A 21112-nucleotide genomic window follows, 5' to 3' on the forward strand; every position below is an offset into this window, starting at 1 on the left:
CCAAATGTTAATGTTAATTACCCTTTTTTCTGCAAAATAACATATCATATTGGTCTATATTAACATTAATGATGATTCAGCCGTTAACTTGGTCGGCCTCTAATAATCATCACCTTTCATTCTCTGGTCCTAATAATCTTCTTTTAACTGTGATTTCATGAGTTACGACACTTTAAGTCTTCCCTCTCATCTTTCTGCAGATGCGTCCGCTGCAGTGTTGGGGGGTCCTGCGTCTCCTCTGGCAGTCCGGGTATCTGACGTCAACAGGGACTACGTCTTCCTCACCTGGCAGCCGCCAAGTGCCGATGGAGAATCTCCAGTGGACGGTTACTATGTGGAGAGGTGAGGATCCGTCTGGGGAGACGAAGCAGCAACTGAGGCTGAAAGTTGATTCTTGACTTTGGAAACGATGGCTGACAAACACCACAGGGTCGGTTCAGTGGCTGTTCACCAGCATCTGATCGTATCACACAGTCGTCCTCAGCAGATGGAGTTTTTCCTCAGTTGTCTCAGAAATGTTTAAATGTTTAAATGTTTCTGAGCCGTTTGAGGATTTTATTTTATTTTTGAGTGAGGTCAGGATTAAAATATGTCTCCAATGTCCCAGTTAATCCACTTCTCACAATTTCAAACAATCACTGTGAACACACTCTTTTAATAAACTGAATTAACTGTTACCTATATGAAGAATTCATGACTGGAGGTTTGGTCTGCAGAGAAATTTAAATTTGAGATTTTTTTGGTTTAAATGCTTCGTTTAATAAATACATTTATAAAATCAGACTGTGCTAAAATCTAAGCTACATGATCAGTTGTACAAAAACTCAAAGATATTTACTTTGCTATAATCTCAGACAAGAAGCACAGCAAATGTTCTCAAGTGAGAAGATGAACAAAAGATCCCTCGGCATTAGGTTTTGTTTAAATGAGTAAAACAGTTAATTGATTTAATAAAAAAAGCTGATTTATTTTGAAGATTTTGAAAAATTATCCCCACATGCTTATCTGCCTGGTTTTGATTATTACTGTCGAAACAAAGATCATTTAGTTATAGTCATTAGATCTCTCACGATGAGATCACATTGAGGTGGTCTCCATAAAAAGGTTTGTTTTAGATCGGACGTCGAGCAATTTCCTGTGTTATGAGTCAACATTAGTGGGACAGTAAGACGAAGCTTAATCTTGCTCTTTGTGCTGCTCGCGAGGAAATTGGATTAGGGCAGATAAAGATGGAGGTGTTGGCGACCAGCGGTGGTGTAATATCCATTTGGCAGAGTTCACATGAGATGGATTGTGTACGTGGTAATTATCAGCCCTCAACACTGTGTTAACAGCAGAGTCAAAGACTCCCGCAGGAGAACAGGTGCTGCACTTATCACCCAGCACCAATCAATCACGAGCATCCTGTACACGTGTGTTTGTTGGAGTAAGTGATGTGTGTGTTTGTAGTTGTGTGTATCTCTGTATGTTTCTTATTTATTAGGTAGAAGATGCATCTCCTGAATGTTCTTGGTGACAGGGTGAGGAAAGAAAAATGTAAGAGACCTCCTAGTTCCCTAGCAACACTTTATTGTTCGAGAGATGCACTTTTCTGTCTTTGTTTACAACAGTTTATCAGGGTTTTCTAACCTGGTCACAATTACAGGCCTTGGTGGTGTATTTACACACTTAGATGTGTTGTTGTGCAGGCGAAAGTGTTTTACAATTGGTTTCATATTTGCTGCACCCTGCAGACTGCACATTAAGTGGTTCAAACATCATGAATTTGGTTCTTTGTTTACCTCTTATTTTGATGTCTTCTTTCTTTTTTATCACATCGATGTGGCATCTTCAGGATTGATTCATCTCGTTCTCTCGCTCAGATTTGACCTCAGTCAGGGAGAGTGGGTGCGCTGCAACGTGCATATTCAGAAAATGTGTCACTACCCAGTGTTTGGGCTGAAGGAAGGAACTCGGTACCAGTTCAGGGTCCGTGCTGTCAACAGGGCCGGAGCAGGACGTCCGTCCAAGGCCACAGAGCCCGTCCTCACTGCAGACCCCCTGCAACACACCAGGAGCCAGGGTAACACATCACACACGGACAATCAGAGGTTTCCCACTTTGTTTTGAACATGAGGGACAAAATATTTTTGTTATTTATTATTATTTTCTCCTTTGTTTTTGCCTGTTGTTTATATTTGTTGTAGCGATGAGTTTTTAGTGTTTGTTGTAGTTTAATAATAATAATAATAATATTTACATCATCACAGCAAGAGATGGTGACGGATTAAAAAGTCAATAGAATCTAACCACAGGATTTTTTTTTGACACCACAGTTAAAAGAAAATCTGAAAATCTATAGATTTATGCATCATCACCATCAGATGAAGCCTCCTCTTCTTTCATTGCATGAGGTTCTGCATGACTCATCATTATTTCTTCAGAATAGATGAATAAACAAATGTCTGTGTTCGTCAGTGTCAGTCTGTATAAGTTAATATTTGAAGCTCTGTGTTAAACGGGATCAGAATATATTTGAGAACATTTAGTGTTAATCCTTTTGTGGCTCCAGAGGAAGTTGTGATAAGTGACATCACTTGAGGCGATATTGGTTTTAGCTGAAGATGAGTTTGAAACTCATCATCTCTGCTTAAGGCTCGTGGCTTGAGGCCTTTTTTTTTTTAAGGGAAAGATGTTGACAGGACACATCAACTGCTAATAGGTTACTCTGTATATTAAGATTTTTTTAATCCATGCAGGGTTTTTACATTTCCAAAACTTTTAGTAATAGTTTTCTGTCAAACGATATTTCCTCATTTGGCCTCTTGATTGCATAAACACAAAAATCTTGCATCTGTGTTCAGTTGTGTTAAGATCTGGTGCCTGTGCAGTTCAACATCCACTGACCCCTCGTGTACAGTTACATCTGCATGCACAACGTTTCTTCATTATTTATTCAGACGTTTGCTTTAATTCCGTCTGGGTTTTGCTGTTATTGCTGCGGCGGCTTGTCTAATAGCCTCCTGCTGTGGACTGCTGGACTGCCATGAGATTATTTTTAAGGCGATATGTTTTCTTAAATACTTAATTCACTGGAGGGATGGGTACAATCCAATGAGACGTTAAGTAAGTATCTGAGTGTGTGTGTGTGCACGTGGGGGCGCTGTGTGAGAGTGGGTGGAACGGGGAGGACAGATGGGCTCTGGTCAGATGCTGTGGATCATTAAACACAGATGAAGGACGGACAGAAGGTTGACTTGCCTCAGGCCTCGCTCTCCATCCTTCCATGTCGCTCCCTCTCACTTCTTTGTGTCGCTCCAGCTCTGGCTCTCTCACCACTGGCTGCTCCTCTAACATTTGCACTAATAGTGTTGTCATGGGCTCTCATATAACTTCATTACCCAGGTGTCTTTCGCCCTCTTTTTCTCCCTGCCTCTCCCTCCCTTTCTCATTCTATCTCTCTATCTCATTCTCTTTTGTCAGCGGTCAAAGTGGCCAGAGGGAGGACCATCACCATTACTAAAGATGAACTGGAAGGTGAGAATGCAGCATTTTCATTGAGGTGTATTTTGCAACATTTTCGCCCCCGTTTTCAAACAGTCATCCATGTTCCCTGGCACACAGGGTGCAGCCTCCTTGCCTGTAGGAAGCCTCGGGCTCGGGGCTTAATGCATCCTCATATTATATTTAACCATGAGCCGGTGTGATTGTATGGCTGAGGCGATGAGCATTCGTTCCATTTACAGAAATGAAAAGAATGAACAGTCCCTGGTGGGTCTCCGGGTAAATGCACATAATGGCCCGAGGTACTATGACTGCCTGTGAAGAGGAGCTGATAACCTTGGCAGTGTAACTCCGAGACAGAGAGAGACAGAGGAGCAGGAATCAGTGTCTGGAACGACAACCAGAAAATAAATGTAGTGGAGGAAGTGCATCAGTGTTTTTACGTTTGTAGGGAAAGACGAAGCGTGACGAGTGCAGCATTTATGGTTTTCAGAAGACCAAGAGTCAATCTTCATCCATCTCACACTGACACGTGTTGCAGGACACACTCACATTTTAAATGCTGCCTTAGGAATCAAGATATATGTGCATAAATGTGTGTGGTATATATTATCTGCATTTCCTTGACCTACATTAAGACGGATGTGTATTTCATGTATATGAAGTGAAACTGTGGAATTCTCTGGACAATGATTTAAACTGTTGCTCAAATAATGTACAAAGGGAAAAGGTGGGCGTGCAGTGTGCTCAAGCTCTCAATCAGGCTCCTCCCCCCCCGCTCCTCCAAATAACGTTACTTCTCGTTTTCAAAAAACCAAGATGGCGCCGGACAAACTCAAGGCGTCAAAACAGCAGCTCACAAACCAGCGTGTGACGTCACAGTGGGTTGACGCCATGTTTAGGAGCTTTGGTCTGCTCTGTTATGTGAATTCATTGTGCTCGAGCAGAGATCTACAACAATATAAAGTGCTTCACTACGTCCACACTCTCAGGGAAACACACACACAGGCTCGCTGGCTTTAGCAGATCAGTATCTGTCATTTTCACTGCTCTCTTTGCTCTCGAGTTTCTCTCTGATCCACACTACAGCTCTGTTGAACTCTTCAGGGGAAACAAACAGAGAGAAAGACTCTGAAACTCAAGGCTTCTATTGTCCTCGACTGACATCAGCGTCACTGACAGTGTGCTGACTCAAGCCTTTTCACTTTCGGTTATCTGTGCAGTTATGTATTTGAAATGGAGGTGAAAATTAGGGCAGTAAGTTAAATCATGCCGACTCTGTCCTTTACTCCAATCCAGCAGACAAAGCATGAAACTTCCTGATGCAAAGATTTCCGCAGAGGCAATATGTCAGACAGCACTTCCAGACTCTGCTTCCATTTCAGCTGACCTTGTGTAAACTTTTTATTTGTTTCCTCCTCCTCCTCCTCCTCTCCTTGCTCTTTAGGTCAGGTCAAAGCGCCGCTTCCTCCCACAAATGTTCACGCCTGTGAGGTGAGTGACACCTACGTGGTCCTGAGCTGGACGGAGCCTGAACCCAGAGGCAAGGAGCCACTCAGCTTCTACGTGGAGCAGGTCAGTCACACACACACACACACATCACACACACACAAATGTTCTTATTACTGTAACTCTGAGGACTTTAATTATCAGTTATCCCAAAGCCCCTCAACTAAACTCTCCCCTTTCCATTAATCAAGCTGCACCAAATTTCACACACTCGCAGATATCAGTTCCTAAATATGCCTGATTCTTTTTTTTGAATGAATGTCCTGATCTGTATCAGCAACAAAATGTAAAGTGTTCTTCCCTGAATCCTTTCACCAATTTTCATATAAATCTGTTCAGTTGTTTTGTTGTAATCTTGCTTCAAAACGAACCAACAAACAAGTGGACGGGGTGAAAACATAACATCCTTCACAGATATAAAAAGAAAAAAACATGTGGTGTCAGATTAATTGGGAATTTGTTTAAAATCCATGCGTGAAGGAAATGGGCCTTCAATTTTCTTATTGTAAAACTTGAGAGATTTTCTTTAACTTTCTCTCTGGTGAGTTTAAATTACCCAGATCTGAGAGATGAAGGTTCTGTGGTTTGAATTTACCAGTATATGTTTTATACATAGGTTTTGACTTCCATCCATCTATCCATTATCTATAGAACTTATCTGTTGAGGGTGTCAGGGGGAGTTGGAGCCAATCCTGGCTGACGTTGGGTGAGAGGTGGGGTACAGCAGCGTATACAACAGAAACAACCCATTCAATCTGCATGTGTCTGGACCATGAAGAAGCCAACATTTAAAATGTGTGGTTGTTTTTTACCCTCAGGACACAAAGTTCAAACTAAAGCCAAAGATACTAAAAGTTTTCCTCCAACATATCCACTGACCTATATTCTTTATAACAATAAAGAGCCCAGGCTCTCCAATATCAACACCCAACAGCGTCTTGATCCAATAATCAGAAAACTGCCACAGGATATAGATTTTTATTGGACTTTTATAACTTACCGAGGTAATAAAACTGTCAAATATGTCAAAGGCATCAGAAACTACTAAAGTTTGCTGCTTCTCTCCCACTAATATAATGAAAGGAACATTCAAATATCCCCTTCGCCCTTGAGCAAGCACTTTGTAATCACCGATCTCTCTGACGTGCCTCAAGGTTTTCCTCCTAAAATGAGCAGGAAATAATGGTGAGACAGAGAAGAAGTAATTAAATTAATGCAGAATATAGACGACATTAGTGCTATACAATGTGTTTATATACTTAACATCATTAGTTGAAAGCGACTAATTGGCAAAGATGAAGAAAACATGTCAATTTGAGTTGTTTACAATTTTCTGAATCTCCATTTTTTTGCTTTATCCCGAAACGTCTTCTGTTTCTATCTGCACACTGAATCTCAGCATCTTTTCATAGTTCGGCCTTCACACCACACTGTCAATCTTTATTTCTCCTTTTCTGTCCTCGTCTCCACGTTAAGTGGTTTTTTTCAAAAATGTGTCAATTATCGCTTATGTACAGAGCAGGTGGTGATGGAAATTGGAATGAATAATGAAGCTTTTTAAAGTATATTTGTCAAGTGTTGACGGTGCATTGAAGGATACTGAGTAATGAAAGTGTCCTTGCAGGTAGACTTTTGAAATCCTATTTGTGTTGATATTTCTTTTTACTTTCAACGCTGTGCTCGGATCAGTCGCTGGCAGGGAAGAGCAGCTGGGAGCTTGCCAGTCTGGACATGGTGGTGAACTCTCCCAGGTTCCCGGTGTTCGCCCTGGTCAAGGGGAAGCAGTACCACTTCAGAGTGCGCTCCATCAACAAGTACGGTGTCAGTGACCCCTCCGAGCCCAGCGAGCCCATCTCTTTGGGAAAGCCCCAAGGTGAGAGAGACTATGTTGTGTACAACCACCCACCTATTACTTGATCTGTTGTAAAGGTCGCTCTTCCTTTTCTGTTCCCAGCTAACAGCATGACAATGTGGACACTTAAGCTGCTTTCAGACATGCACTGGACATTCTCCGCCTGGTCTTCTCGTATAATGTCTGTAGAGATCCAGGAGAATCCGATGTGTGTGACCACAGCAGGGGGAGTGGGGGAGGGGGTGATTCCGATACTAACGCGCGACGAACACAAAAGTTAAAAGAGACTTAAAGAAAACAAATATCTCCCGATGAAAGAGCGGGGATAAGAGAAGCAACAAGAAAATCACGTGGTCTCAGCAGCGGAGTTACCACGTCACTTCCTGTCTCTGTCTGCTGCACACGGCTGCTCCACCTCTCGTTTGAATAATGTGGAGGATTTGTTGCTGTTGTGAATGCGTCTGTGTGTGAAAAGAAAACTCTGAGTAAACTCTGCAGCCAATGTTCTGGATTTTACCCACAGGTCTTGTCTGAAAACAGCTCGACACTCAAGCTGTTTTTAAGTTACATGAGTATCCCTGTGCTGTGTTCTATTTTTGAGAGCCTGTCAACAAGGACTGCAACTAACTGCACTTTTGAATTAAAGAATAAATATAAGTTCATTATGTTTTCAACAAATCAATAATTGTTTTATATAAACTATAAAAATTCAATCTGAAAAATTCTTTACAGTGAATCCTTAACGTCTAACAAACAAGTCCAATACATTCCAGTACCTGTTTAAACTGCAGATTATCTGTATTTCTTTGGGTTTTATCGTCTCAGATGAGTCTAATAACATGAAATCATCAGTCTAAGTGTATTTAAATGTGCTTTCATGAGTGAAGACGTACTCATGAAAGCAGTCTACAATACTTTTAATGGCCAAAGACCCCAAAGAATTCTCTAAGGCTCATATTAGATATTTAAAGGTATAAAAACGTATCATTATAATATTCTCCATTGTCCGACTCACTGAGCAGATCAGCTTCAGAAGACCGTCTAATGGAATCACAGGTTTAATATGATCTGTGCATCTTATCTCTTGATCATATTTCAAAGTTTGAATTCTACATCGTGGTTGATTTTCATATAATCATTTCTGCTGTCACACTTTTATCTGATGGTTTTCATGTGATTCCCATTAGCGGTGCCAGCTCCCCCCCACTCTGTGATGGCCGTCAGAGACACAGACACTTCAGTGCTGCTCCAGTGGCAGGAGCCCAAAGAGAAGCACGGCATCCTGGGATACTACCTGTACTACAGCGAAACCGGCAATCAAGACTGGAAGACTGTTAACAACAAGCCTCTTGACACAACCAGGTGACTGTGATAGATTGTTTGTGCCGTGGCTGCAGGAAGAATCATTACTTCTTTGCTGAGTCTCTGTGGTCTAAATATTTTAACACGTTGGGGTTAGTGTCTGCATGTAAATTAATTTTAAATCTCCCCACCTCAGGTTTATCGTGCACGGTCTGAAGACTCGAGGGGAATACGTGTTTCGGGTGAAGTCTGTGAGCCAAGCAGGGAACAGCAACTATTCAGACGAGTCTCAGCCCATCATCGTCAAATCAGCCATTTGTACGTGCAGCTGCCAAACAAATACACAAAGCAGAGGACACAACATTTCATTTTCTGTCAGGTCGCCATTTCAAATATCTCAGACTCTCTATTCATTTGAAGCTTTTACTAAATGAGCAACAGACAATTCTTCTTTTTGTTAAATGGGTTTAAATATCAAATCTATGAATTCATGCATTTTTGTTTAAAACACCCACAAAACGAAAGAAATCTTTTCATGGCACCATTTTGCTTTGATTACCTTCAAATGTTGAGCTGTTGGTTTTAACTCTACACAAACATGTTCTCTCGAAGCCTCGAGAGCACGCGTGTCCTCCAACTTAAAAAAGCATAATAAAATACGTGTTTCCATGTTTTCACAGCTTAACAGGAAATCAAAAAGCATCTCTGGAAAAAGGTTTTACCTTCTAAGAAGAAACTAATTCAGAGATTTATTGTTGTTTTTATCTATTTAACATGTCCATGTGTTTTATCATGTAATCTTTCACCATGACTCAGGCAATATAATATCAAATACTGGGATGACACTGAGAAAAACGTGTACGTCCGCTAAGACCCCACAACCTCCTGATGAAACATTTTACATTTACGTGTGTTTTTTTGTGCAACGGGAGGAAGTGGATACATGTCGTCCATCTTTATATACAGTCTATGGGTTGAAGCTTTGTGGTGGGGATCTACCTCTTGAGGAGCTACTGAACCGTCTTCCTGTACATGTTGTGGTTTCAGATGATCTGTTCTCTGTAGCCTGCTGTACGATGATGATGACCTATTCTGGTTGCCACTCACTGCCAGAATTGTGAAGAACACATTTTCCTCAAACAGAATATGAGTTGAATAATTGCTTTACAAAGAGAGTTGTGAATTTTCAAGTGAAGATAGAAGTTGTCAGGGAGTCAGTGCCATTTCTCAGTCTATTTAACAAGAACTTGTTCCTGCTGAGACACTCATTTTTCTTTTTTTTTACTCCCGCTGCTTGTTCCAGATGTTCCCTCGGCTCCTTCTGCCATCGCCCTGCTGCTGTGCACTGGATCAGAGATGGTGCTGGGTTGGAGGGCCCCCTCCTGTAACGGGGGAGATCTCATACGTGGCTATTACCTGGACCAGAGGGAAGAGGGCAGGGAAATATGGCGAGAGGTCAACGTCAAGCCCGTCAAAGAGAGGAAGCTAAGGGTCAGTAAAACTGACCCTTTTTACCTTTGATTACTCATCACTTCATTGCTTTGTCCAAACTGTTACACCTCAAAAATTATTGGTTGGATTGCCAGGAAAGTGTTGACAGATGATCATGGTCCCCAGAGAATGAATCATAATGATTGTAGTGAGTCCACAAACATGGACGATGTGTCTCCACCTCCTCCCACGATCCAGAAATTAAGCTAGAATATGTTTAGTATGGACAAAGCCATCTTGCACAAATTTTCTTTTACTTTTTAGTTTGAACAAACATTAGTCCCACATGTTAACATGGAGGAGACAGGATTAATGACCTATACCGCAGCTATAGATCATTTATGATCACCAAACATTTTGTCTCTCAGTTTTTAGAAGTTAAGGTCATCTGAAGTTGCAGTAAACATAAGGTAAAGATGATGGCTTTGGCTGCAGTGGTTTTAATGTAATTACACTAATCAAGGTTATCTCCTATATTTAGCAGCTGTCTTTAAAACATGGCCAAAGCTCCGTCATCCACATTGGCTGTGTCACTAGGCAACAAGCTGTGTCCATGGAGACCTGGAAGAAAGTTGAATCTATAACTTGTCTAAGGTAGATTACATGACCTCTGTAATTAGACATTGTCTAACTAACCGTGTGGTCATTTTTAGCTGCTGGGAAAAACAAAGACGAAGCCAATTAGACAGAAAACCGCAGAGTCACTGTTTATCACAATTATAGGTGAGGAGGACTGGGAACACCTTTAACTTAGGGAACCATCCACTGAGAACATGCAGCACCCCCTTTGGGCCAAATTAGCAATATTAACAACCGAAGGACCCAAATACTGCAGTAAAAGTACCATGAAAATACTTTAAACCATCTTTTACAAGTATAACTCCTTTATTTTTCAGTAGCTTTGAGATGCATTGACTCTTACTATATATCACATCATTAGATTAACAGTGAATTTGTCATTATAGTTAATGTTGTCTGCCTCACTTTCAGTGGGTCACAGTGGGAGGAAAGAAGAACAAACTTCTGCTACACAGATGTAATTGTTATACTTTTGATCTGATTTTGCTTTTTTGAGAAATATTGGATGATTCTGTCTCTTTGAGCCTCAAACAGTTCTTTTACTCATGGATCTGAAACATGTAATCCCAACTAAGTTCTTATTTGTTCAGGGGCACGTCTTGCTGATCGTGGCCCTGAACTAAAGAGGCGGACGCTTCACTCTGAGCTCAGGTCGACAACAAGATGATAAACGTGTCATATTAATCAAACGCAGCCTGTTTGCCATCTAGTGGATGGAAGCTGTACTTCATTCCACTTCTTAGAGCATGACAACCTTTGTCTCGGGTGGACTGTACATTAATCTGATCACAGGGTTGTACTTCTACCTAAATGTGGTCGGAGAAGCAGCTATAGGTATGACGGGAGGTGGTTTTGTGGGGAAATTGGTTTCTAGATAGCGATTGCTATTGCTATTAAATAAGCTCTGGTTGTGTCAATTAGTTGCCGGGAGCGGCAGCAGAAGTTCACAACTGTTCACAGATGAGATAAGGGCCTTACAGCCTAAGTGGCTGTGAATAGGGAGATCAATGAACAGATCAATGAGGCTGAATCCTCCTCTCTTCCCAAAGCAAAAGTGTCTCAGGGACTCAGCAGGAAAATGCTGTGGCAGCAGCAGCAGCAGAGCTAATCCCACATGAAATGCTGGAGTCTGGAGTGTAACTGCAGCAGCAACGTTTGCTCCTGTGTGATGTGACAGCTGATCCTTGTAGAATCGGCAGCGGCGACAGTTTGACCTGAGTCGTTTTTGATTCGTACAAGGAACTGAGTTTGTATTATCGTACAAGCAGGATACAGAATGCTGCACATACTGTATTTTATTACTTCAAAAAGTCTAAAGAACGAAAGGAAAGTGATTCCAGTCAGGATTCTACAGTGACACATAGGTTGGAGGTTCAATCCCTGCTCCGTCAGTCACTGTATGAATTCCTAAAAGAGCTGCACACCTGATATTTTTTGGGAATTATCAGATGTAGTATTTAAAGTTCAAAAAACTTCACCTGAATCACACAGCTCACAAAATCCTTGAATTGTCTTGCTCCAGGGTTCAGGCAAAGAAAACCAGTTCATCGTAGTATTGTGTATGAATAAAATAACAGATATATCTTTATTTATTTTCTGGCAAGCCATTAAATGTCACATAAACTATATTTTCTCTGAACCCCTTTGTCTTCAGCTTCTCTTTATACTGTCCCTCCTGTGTTTCCATAGGTGTGTAATCTGTCCAGTGGGCACTTCTACCAGTTTCGCGTGTTTGCCGCCAACAGGGCTGGTGTTGGGAAGCCCTCAGAGGCCAGTGACGCTTTTCTGTGTGAGAAGTGGACAATGCCAGAGCCAGGTAAGTCAAAAATGTCAGTTCACATCCGGATGTGAAGGCAGCTCAAATCTAACCCACTGTTTCACTCACTGATGCTGTATTTATTTGTGGATCCGAAATATCTTCACGTTAAGACATTTACCACAAAACGTTCAATGTCAGAGTTGGAAAATAACAATAATCCAGAGTATACAGATATTTTTACGTAATGCTTGAGTTGGTTCATATTGAATTAATTTGCTTCCAGACTTGCTGTGATACAAGATCGTACACATCTTCTCTTTAGATTTAAAGTGAGCGCAGAGGAGCCATGAAGCAAAAACATCCAAGTAACAAATGTAAAACATGTTTTTTATTGTCGGAGGTCACAAACCTTTTAAATTCAAACTTTCTAATTAATTCTGAGCCTGTGTCATTACCAACCTAAGAAAAGCTGCGAGTTCACATAACAAAAGCTTTACTGACCCGGGCTTGTAAAGGGAGAGTAATTGATAACAGACCATCCATCAACGCTGAGGAGCCGTTACCATTACCACCATTTTATGTTTATTTGAAACGACTCCATTAAAGTGCATAAGGTGGTTTCACATGAAAATAGACGGGTCGATAAGAGGTGTAGGGATAAAAACTGGCTATTTGCATATTGTGCCATTAAAGTGCAGAGTAGAGTGCTCAGTGGAGACAAGTGCACGATGCAGTATCTGGAGTAATGGTGTTGAATTAGAGGTGGATAGTGTCCTACATGTATGACTTGTCTCTCTGGTATGACTGTAGTTAGTGGTCAATGTGTCTGCTGCTGAAATGTGGTGGGAATCAAAAACCCAATTTCTTAAGCATACAAATATAGTTTAATCAAATTTTAATTACAGGAGCACTGGCTGTATTATCAATTATGTAACAAATACTTAAAACATGCTTATAAATTCATAGGAATAACAGATAATGTTGAATATGTCTCTTTATACTATATAATACAGCTGTTTATGGTTTTACTCACATCATTATTTAAGTAATTCAGAACATTTACATAAGAGTAAAGTGTATTCTACATATTCAGCAGTTTAAAGAAGTAAAGAATAAAATGAATGGAATCGAGTCGTCTAGAAGCAGGTTGATCGACTGTAAATTAAAAAGAGACATTGCATCATAATATTTTGGATCTCTTTATTCTATTGATTAAAATCATATCTGATATTTATCTTGATCATGTGCGATGTTATTGTTAATCATTAACATAGAGATTAACCCTCTTTTTATTTGGACATCAAAAGTAATAATGTTCATTCAAGAATGTCTGCAAACTGATTTCAATCCAAGCTCTGTCATATAGGTGCATTACCACCAGCGTCACTGGACTGTTGTATATATATGTAGTAATGATGCAAGAATACATCATATGGGATATTTGTTAAAGGGGTGTGAGTATTCCAGCAACTTGTACGTATTATTTATTTTAGTCTTCTCACTTTTACTCCTCATACACTTTATATTTCTATACTTCACTTATTTGTGAACTTTGTTGTTTTTATTCCTTCTTATTGTGACCAAGGAGCAAAAACCTGGCACAAGAATTTCCTTTGGGATCTAAAAGTTCTGTTTCATCTTTACAACATCTGTAAGTAGCTGTAGAAGCAAAATCCAAGCCAAGAAAATCCACCGCTCACTACTTCTCATTACGCTCATTGCTTCAGGAGAGACTTTCCTTGAAAAACAAACTTCTGGACTTTGCACTTCTTCAAGCCTGCAGGGTTATTGCACTATATTGGAAGAGTGTGGATACTCCATCATTGAGGACAATTGTATTGTACTAGCAGAACGACTTTATTTATCTCTGGAAATAGGCTTTACCTGAGGAAATTGTAACGGATGTAAGGAAATATCTTATTTTCTATAGATCTCTGGTCTTAATGTTGTGTTGTTCTTGTATGTTTCTCTTATAACATAAGAAAAGAGAAATAAACGCAGATGAAGCACAAGTTAAAAACATTTTCATACTCTTCTCTCACCTGCAGAATTTAGTTAGAATATCAACCTGACACAATTTCCTGACACAAAAAGTTTAGGCATCATAAATCAATACAAACACACAATCAACAAATATGACCATCCACACACTGATTGGTCCACCGCCTCGGTCCAGCGTGCAGTGGCTCGGTCCACGGTCCCGACAGTTGTGGTCGTGCTCGTATCAGCCTCCTGTGACATTAATAATGAAAATGGAAAGAGGCCACTTTTAAAGCACAGCTCATTAATCTTGGCAAATGGGATTTCCTCTGAGCCATTAATAATTTAAAAGTGACTGAAAATCATTAAGCAAATTAACTACTATGTGCCGGCATGGAGTCAGGAGGGGTAGATTAAAGCAAAGTCACTGTACTGCTTTGGACTTAGTTGTTATTTCTGGTTTTGTTTTCCTGCGTTTTCCCAGTGTGACTAAAAGGTCATGTTTGGTTGGTTTGGATTTAGGATCAATATGTTGCTGCTCCTTGTTCCTCTGCTCTCCAGTGCAAACACACTGACCTGGATAGTTTTGTCGTGACCCTTGCTCCTCTCCCTCAGGTTGTCCGTACGACCTGCAGTGCAGGGAGGTGAGAAACGACTCCCTGGTGCTGCTGTGGGAGGCTCCGCTGTACGAAGGACGAGGCCCCGTCACTGGGTATTTACTGGAAATCAGTCAGGGGGACCAATCAGATGACTGGATGTTTTTAAATGACGAACCAACAACTGACACAAAGTACAAGGTGAGTGGAACGGTGAAAATGTTTTGGTGTAAGATGAGTTTTACCTGTTTTATAATTAGATTTTTTCCATTTTAAGTGGGAGAATATTATTATGTTTCATGCAAACTCATTTGGCAGAAGCTTGGAGTGACGGAGTATTTAATCTCTTTATCTTATAAGGTTTTGAATAATCCAAAGGAATAATGGACATGACCAGTAAATGTTTGATGTGTTCCCAGGTGTCGGATCTTCAGGCAGGTCAGACTTTCCGTTTCCGTGTATCTGCTGTTAATGAGGCTGGGATGGGCCAAGCATCTCTGCCCTCTGAGCCGGTCACAGCTCAGACCAAACCAGGTCAGCCATCATGGTTCCACATACACGAGTATCTTAATAAATAAAAAAGTCCCCTCTGAGGCACGTTGGAGGTGCTGGACCTAAGAAACAATATGAACTAATGAGAAAATCATTCACTCTCTAGATGAAAAGATGGATATCACTCTCATGTCTTAAATATGAAGCTGGGCCCAGGAAATTATTAGCTTAGCTTAGCATAAAGACTGGAAACTGGGGGAAACTGCTAGCCTGACTCTGTCTAAAGCCTCCAGCTTCATATGACATTAGCATGCTGTCGATCGTTGTGTGTTCTTCTCATCAAGAAAGGAGAAAAGCACATATCTTAAAATATTGAACTAATCCTGTGAAGTTCTCTTTGCATGTCATTTTAATGCAGTTATCAATAATATAGATGTTGCATGTACATCACAGAGCACATGAAAGATGTAACCAACCAATCCATGCAATATTGATTTTCTTCTTATTCAAATACATTTTAAAAATAAATGCACGTGAATATGTGCCAGCATGTGTAGGGTAGATATGCAAATAGCAAAAAAAAGATATAAAATTAAAGTAAAGATGAAAGTATATTCAGGATAAGTTCTTTTTAATTTTGTATATAGGACATGAAATATAAAGGACACAGAAACTGTGTAGGGAGTTAATCCACTTTCCTTGAGGCTTTTTCTTTTTCTTCATGTGTATGTTAGCTGTGATTGCATCACCCTTCCTCAGGCACTAAAGACATTGAGATTGGCGTGGATGACGACGGTTTCATATTTTTGGGCTACGAGGCCGATGAGGTGAATGACGAGAGCGAGTTCCTCTGGAGCAGAAACTACACAGAGCCTGTTGACGCCGACAGAACCCAAACTGAAACCAAGAAGAACGCGTAAGTCCATCGAATGCTGCACGTTCTTTTTCCTGTGATCAGGTGAAACTGTGACGGGGTTAATGGACGGAAGAGGTTCATTGAAGCTGCGAGGGAAATGTTTTTAGATCTGTCTGGTTTCAGTCTCTGTGGAGCCATTAAACTCGTCACTCTCCCACAGCGTCTTTGTGCTTTTCACACTCAAAGTGCCATCTCCTTTTTTTGCAGCTGCAGTGACCCTGACCAAAAAACATGGATGGACAAAACATTATGACACAAACCTAGTTACTCTCCCACAGAATAGGTTTTAAATAGAGGCCAATATCAGGTGGTTTGAATTCACTGAATTCACTTTTGGGAGTATTTCTCACTGGGATTCCCACCGATTGTCAGCCTCTTTGGATTATCCAGTTCGTGCGCTTGAGAAAAGGCTTTCCTGCCACCTCTCACATCTCATTTACAGCATGTAAGAGAGAAATTAATTAAATTTGATGTTCAGTCGTCTGTAAGGTGTTAGGTCAAAGCCATTGGGACAGGAAGCACTGTGAGATGTGACGGCTGGCGGCACAAAGCCTTTACCACAGGCTGGACAAACACAAAGATAAAGACGCTCGCTCAATGCATTTGTCCATCAGGTCAGTCCTCACCTTCACCGACCCCTCTGAAGAGGATCTGGGTCTCTACACCGTGGAGATGAGCGACAACCCCGACCTGTCGTCCAGCTACGACTTCACTGCTGAAGGTGAGAATCTGATTTATCATAATAGGCGGGAAAAAAACAGTTCAGCTCGGTTGTTTAAGAGCAGCAGGACACATTTTCCATCCATCCATTACCTACATAGCTTATCCTTTAAATGTCATGCGCTTGGGCTGGAGCCAACCAGAGCTGACTTTGGCCTAGAGGAAGCTTCTGCAGTGAGGTGGCAGTGATTGAGAGTAGGGGGGGAGACCCAGAAGTCGAACCAGTGACCTTCTGCCAGAGGCGTATGTAACCATGTGGTATGGTATCGGGTCACACTCAGGACTTTTAATTTTAAGGGATATCAAGTTTTTCTCTCAAGCAAATAATCATCCCCTCACAATCACTTCCACAAGGTCACGTCCAACATCCAACGAGGCCCATTTTCAATCAACTTTCCAGCTTAGCAGCTTTACAAACAGAGCTACATGAGCCGCTGATGTACTCGGTGCTGCTTTAACCATAGGTATTACAATATGTAATCAAAGTTTAATCAAAGTGATTAACCTTCAGCTGCCGTTGTACTTTTTTTGCAGACCTCGAACGACTCAAAGAACTCAGCTGGCAAGTCAGAAATCCACGTATGTACAACAAACATGCTTCATTGTTTGATTCATTTTGTATCAGGAGATTTGTTAATGATTCCACAAATGGTCTCAGTACATTTATTCACAGTATCGATTTAGAAATACAATAGTCATGTAACACAACAGCAAACAAAACAGCAGGACTAAGACTAGTCAGGGGTATCAAGTATTCTTCATTGATTCAATGATTTTCTAATTCATTCAGCTTAGCCTCTAATACCCTGTGTTTGATTTCCCTCTGGCAGTCATAGGTCTGAAGTCGGGCTGGCAGGTGGAGGTTTCTGAGCAAGGTGACGTTCGTCTCTGGCTTCAGACGGAGAGTCTGAGTGACGCCGCTGAGCTCCGGCTCATCTTCAATGACCATGAAATCTCCAGCACTCCGGTAAGAACCGTCACACAGGCTGTCCTGTGGCGCAGCGGCTCACAGACTCGAGCATGTCCCACACCCTGTCACAGTGGAGGATTGGATCCTCACTCTTACTCAAAAGCTACATACTGCAAAGTATTTGGGATGAGAGCATACACCAACAGGAAGTGTGGTGTTAATCTACAGGAGATGCTTTACTGATTTACAAAGGTTTCAACATTTTTGTGAACTTCTACCGAAACTAGAAAGGCACTCAGTAGAGCCCAGACCTCCACCAAAGGCCCAACAGTCCACATTTAAATTCACTAGATCCATTTTCCATTAAGATCCGTTAATTATTCTCTGAGATATCAGTGAAGATCGTTGATCACTAAAATTCAGTTAAATTCTTTCAGAACCATAACCACACCAGGTTTCACATCTTTTTTCCGTGATCCTACAAACTAACAGACAGAAGGACAAACAAACACTGAGACAAGATCATAACCTCCTCTGGGAGGAAACTATAAATATGTTGATTTTAAGTGGACAGTGAGGCCATGGCGTGCACTTAGTTTGACCATGTAAAAAACCACTGATTATTCAGGACCGGTTGGTTTGCCTTTGTGATTGGTCCATGTGGCCTCTACAAAACAGACTGTGACTCATAACTTTGCCCTTTTTCAAATATGGAAATAAATGTACATACATTTCCATGTCTGCAACAACAAATTTATTAGGAAAATTACAGACGTCACGAAACAATATACAACATTAGCGTGTAGCTGTATGCATCTGTCTTTGTGACAAGTCACTATGAATCTAAAAACAGCAATTATGTTTTATCAAACATCATGGAGGGCAGGAAATTGAGGCTGCCAACAAAGATGAAGCACAGGTGTGTGAGGCAGCAGCAAGATCCGGGAGCTGAGCTAATTTTGCAGCACGTGAAGGTGGAGAACATCTGTTAGGGAAAAGCAGAGGAGGAATAAATATGCAATTTGCGCAATTTTCCTCAAACAAACATTATTCAGGATTATAAATCAACAGTATATTACCACCTTATAGAGATACAATGGCTTTTTGAAATTCAAAAGAGATGTAGATGTGTAAGGCATCAAATAAAATATTTTAAAGCAACCATATGTGACTTTTACTGAGCAACAGCGCCCTCTGCAGCCACATGTAGAGACTGACTCTGCTGGGCTCTGTTTCCGAGTGATAAAGTGATTTTTTTTTATGTAGAGAAAAAAACTGTCAATGTATTGAGTGGAGCTCTGACATGGATATTACCCATGATCCCCTGCTTCCTGAACCAGAAGAGCTGCTACTGTAACAAATCCACAAAAATCTGTTTAGAATTTTTCATATTCTAGAAGTTTCTTCTCTGAATATTAATTAATACGCAGGTTTTTAATGACTCTGAGTCTTTTGAACTGATCTACAGTCCAGCTTTACTCTTCTGGACCTGATTCTGACAACTGAAGCACAGGAGATCGTACCCACTCACCAAAGTTACATAGAGCAAGAACACGTTCAGGGTGAGGAGTGGAAATGAAAGAGGAAACATTCTGAACCATCAAACTCATTTCAAGGCTGCTATTTTCGGGTAAAAAGCTGCATAGTGTGGTTTTATGATATATTCATAATTAACATACACGTAGCTTTCAGCATGCACTTCATATGTCGTTCACATTGCTCACAAATCCATTTACTTTCATAAAGCAGCTCAGTGAAAGCCACAGGGACGAAAACAGAAAGCTTTTTCACAAACATTATTTGCATCATTATGGGAAAAATGATGTAACGCTGTGGCCAGAGGAAAATGAAATATAGAGATGCAGAGAGTTCCCTTGCCATTTTAAAGCACTGGCTGAAATGAGACGACCTAAGATAAAGAAACTGTATCATCAGCCAGGAACATAAACTGAATGTGAACAAAGCTCCTCTGCACCGATATGTGTGTTATGACACCGTGCTAAAAATAATCAGCTCGTCTCGGTTATTGAACCATGCGCCGAGTCCACCCAGAGAAAATCAAATATATAGAGCTGGATACATCAATTGTGGTTTCACAACTCTGTCTGCTGCACTTGGTTCGTCTGTGTTTGCTCGTGTTTCACGGGAGGCGGGCGACCGCTTTACATCCGGCTGCTCTCCATTCACTGCTTGCATTTGATTTTCATTTGATTCCATTACTCGCCGGTATCGCAGCTCCATCCAAACAGCGCTGATTACACGTTATTTCCAAATGATCACAGCTGAGGTTTGCAAATTCAAAAGCCATTTAGCTGATTAAGACCCTTGGGCTTGCAATTCATCACAAATCACAGCCACCACTGAGGCCTATCAACATGCACAGCATACACTTATCTTGATGAACATAAAAGCCATGAAAATGAGCTCAAAGGCTGTTTCCTCTGTGTATTTGCTTGTTTGTGTGTATTTTAAAATATGTATATGTCTTCAAGAATCGTCTATACTGCTCCTCTCTGTATTCTCTCTGTATGAGTAACCATCCAGCAAACGGTGATGTCCTGTCTGCACTCATCTGTGTGCCATCTGTCTGCGTTGAGCTGATGTGTACTGTACATGAGGCAATGCTTGTTTGCTCGTCCGCAGCACCGTAAGATCAACTTGAACAAGGCCAAAGGTCTGGTGGAGATACTGTTTGATCGGCTGTGTGAGGAGGACGAGGGCTCGTACACGGCTCAGCTGAGAGACGGCCGCGCCAAGAACCAGTTCACTTTGGTCTTTGTGGATCAAAGTAAGTCACTCACCTGCCGCCAAGTTGTCTTTTAGCTTCTTTTTTTTTAAATACCCTGATAAATGACGATCAGTGTTAATGGGAACATCACACAAAGTCAATTTTTCTGAGGCATATAGCAACTTAATGAACTATTTTATAGTATATTTCAATGTGATCACTTTAGGCCAGAAATGTCAGTAATGTAGTTTTTCCTCAGTACATTTAGATATTCATATTACAAAAAATGCAAATGAATAAAACATTAAAAATCTGAATAACGAACAGTATAAGTGTAAACGTGACATCTCTCAAGCCAGATAAACACTGGTATATGTTAAACTGAATATTTATTCTAAGGCATTTTACTTTTGTTTGGAAGTGGAAGGTAATTGAATAAAGATGAGATGTTATTGTTCCCCACAAGAGAGGAAAGCCAGCGATTGACGACATATCGGAAATGTTGTCAAATAAATGACTTAAACACAGTAAAGGAAAAAAATCATGTAGTCTCTTCTAAATACGCTCCCCCACCCCATAAACGTACGATCAATTTACAAGCCTTCAAACACACCTCATGACCGAGCAGCAGTGTCCTCCACCTAACATCAATAATACAATTCAGAGGAACATTAAGATCCGGTTGGTTTTATTTTATTTTCTCACAATAATTTCCTTGCAAATAATTTTCAGGTCGTCAGCCTCTCGTGGTCCCGTTATATCTGAATGCCAAACATTTACTCTCCTTAATTACAC

General features: G+C 40.8%; 1 protein-coding gene across 3 annotated transcripts in view; it reads left to right on the forward strand.

The window, feature by feature from the left end:
• The window catches only part of myom3 (myomesin 3), a 46008-nt gene that overhangs the window by 19312 nt on the left and 5584 nt on the right, over positions 1-21112 (forward strand). For all 3 annotated transcript variants that reach the window (XM_069537656.1, XM_069537654.1, XM_020092747.2), the window contains exons 11-26: positions 201-342; positions 1863-2062; positions 3463-3516; positions 4931-5058; positions 6682-6865; positions 8032-8206; positions 8343-8464; positions 9450-9637; positions 11906-12032; positions 14571-14752; positions 14971-15085; positions 15803-15959; positions 16574-16680; positions 17214-17258; positions 17510-17646; positions 20233-20377. In XM_069537656.1, coding sequence (XP_069393757.1) covers positions 201-342; positions 1863-2062; positions 3463-3516; positions 4931-5058; positions 6682-6865; positions 8032-8206; positions 8343-8464; positions 9450-9637; positions 11906-12032; positions 14571-14752; positions 14971-15085; positions 15803-15959; positions 16574-16680; positions 17214-17258; positions 17510-17646; positions 20233-20377 — 2208 coding nt within the window. The remainder of the gene's footprint in view (positions 1-200; positions 343-1862; positions 2063-3462; positions 3517-4930; positions 5059-6681; positions 6866-8031; positions 8207-8342; positions 8465-9449; positions 9638-11905; positions 12033-14570; positions 14753-14970; positions 15086-15802; positions 15960-16573; positions 16681-17213; positions 17259-17509; positions 17647-20232; positions 20378-21112) is intronic.

Source organism: Paralichthys olivaceus, chromosome 13 (assembly GCF_024713975.1).
Source record: "Paralichthys olivaceus isolate ysfri-2021 chromosome 13, ASM2471397v2, whole genome shotgun sequence".
Taxonomy (NCBI): domain Eukaryota; kingdom Metazoa; phylum Chordata; class Actinopteri; order Pleuronectiformes; family Paralichthyidae; genus Paralichthys; species Paralichthys olivaceus.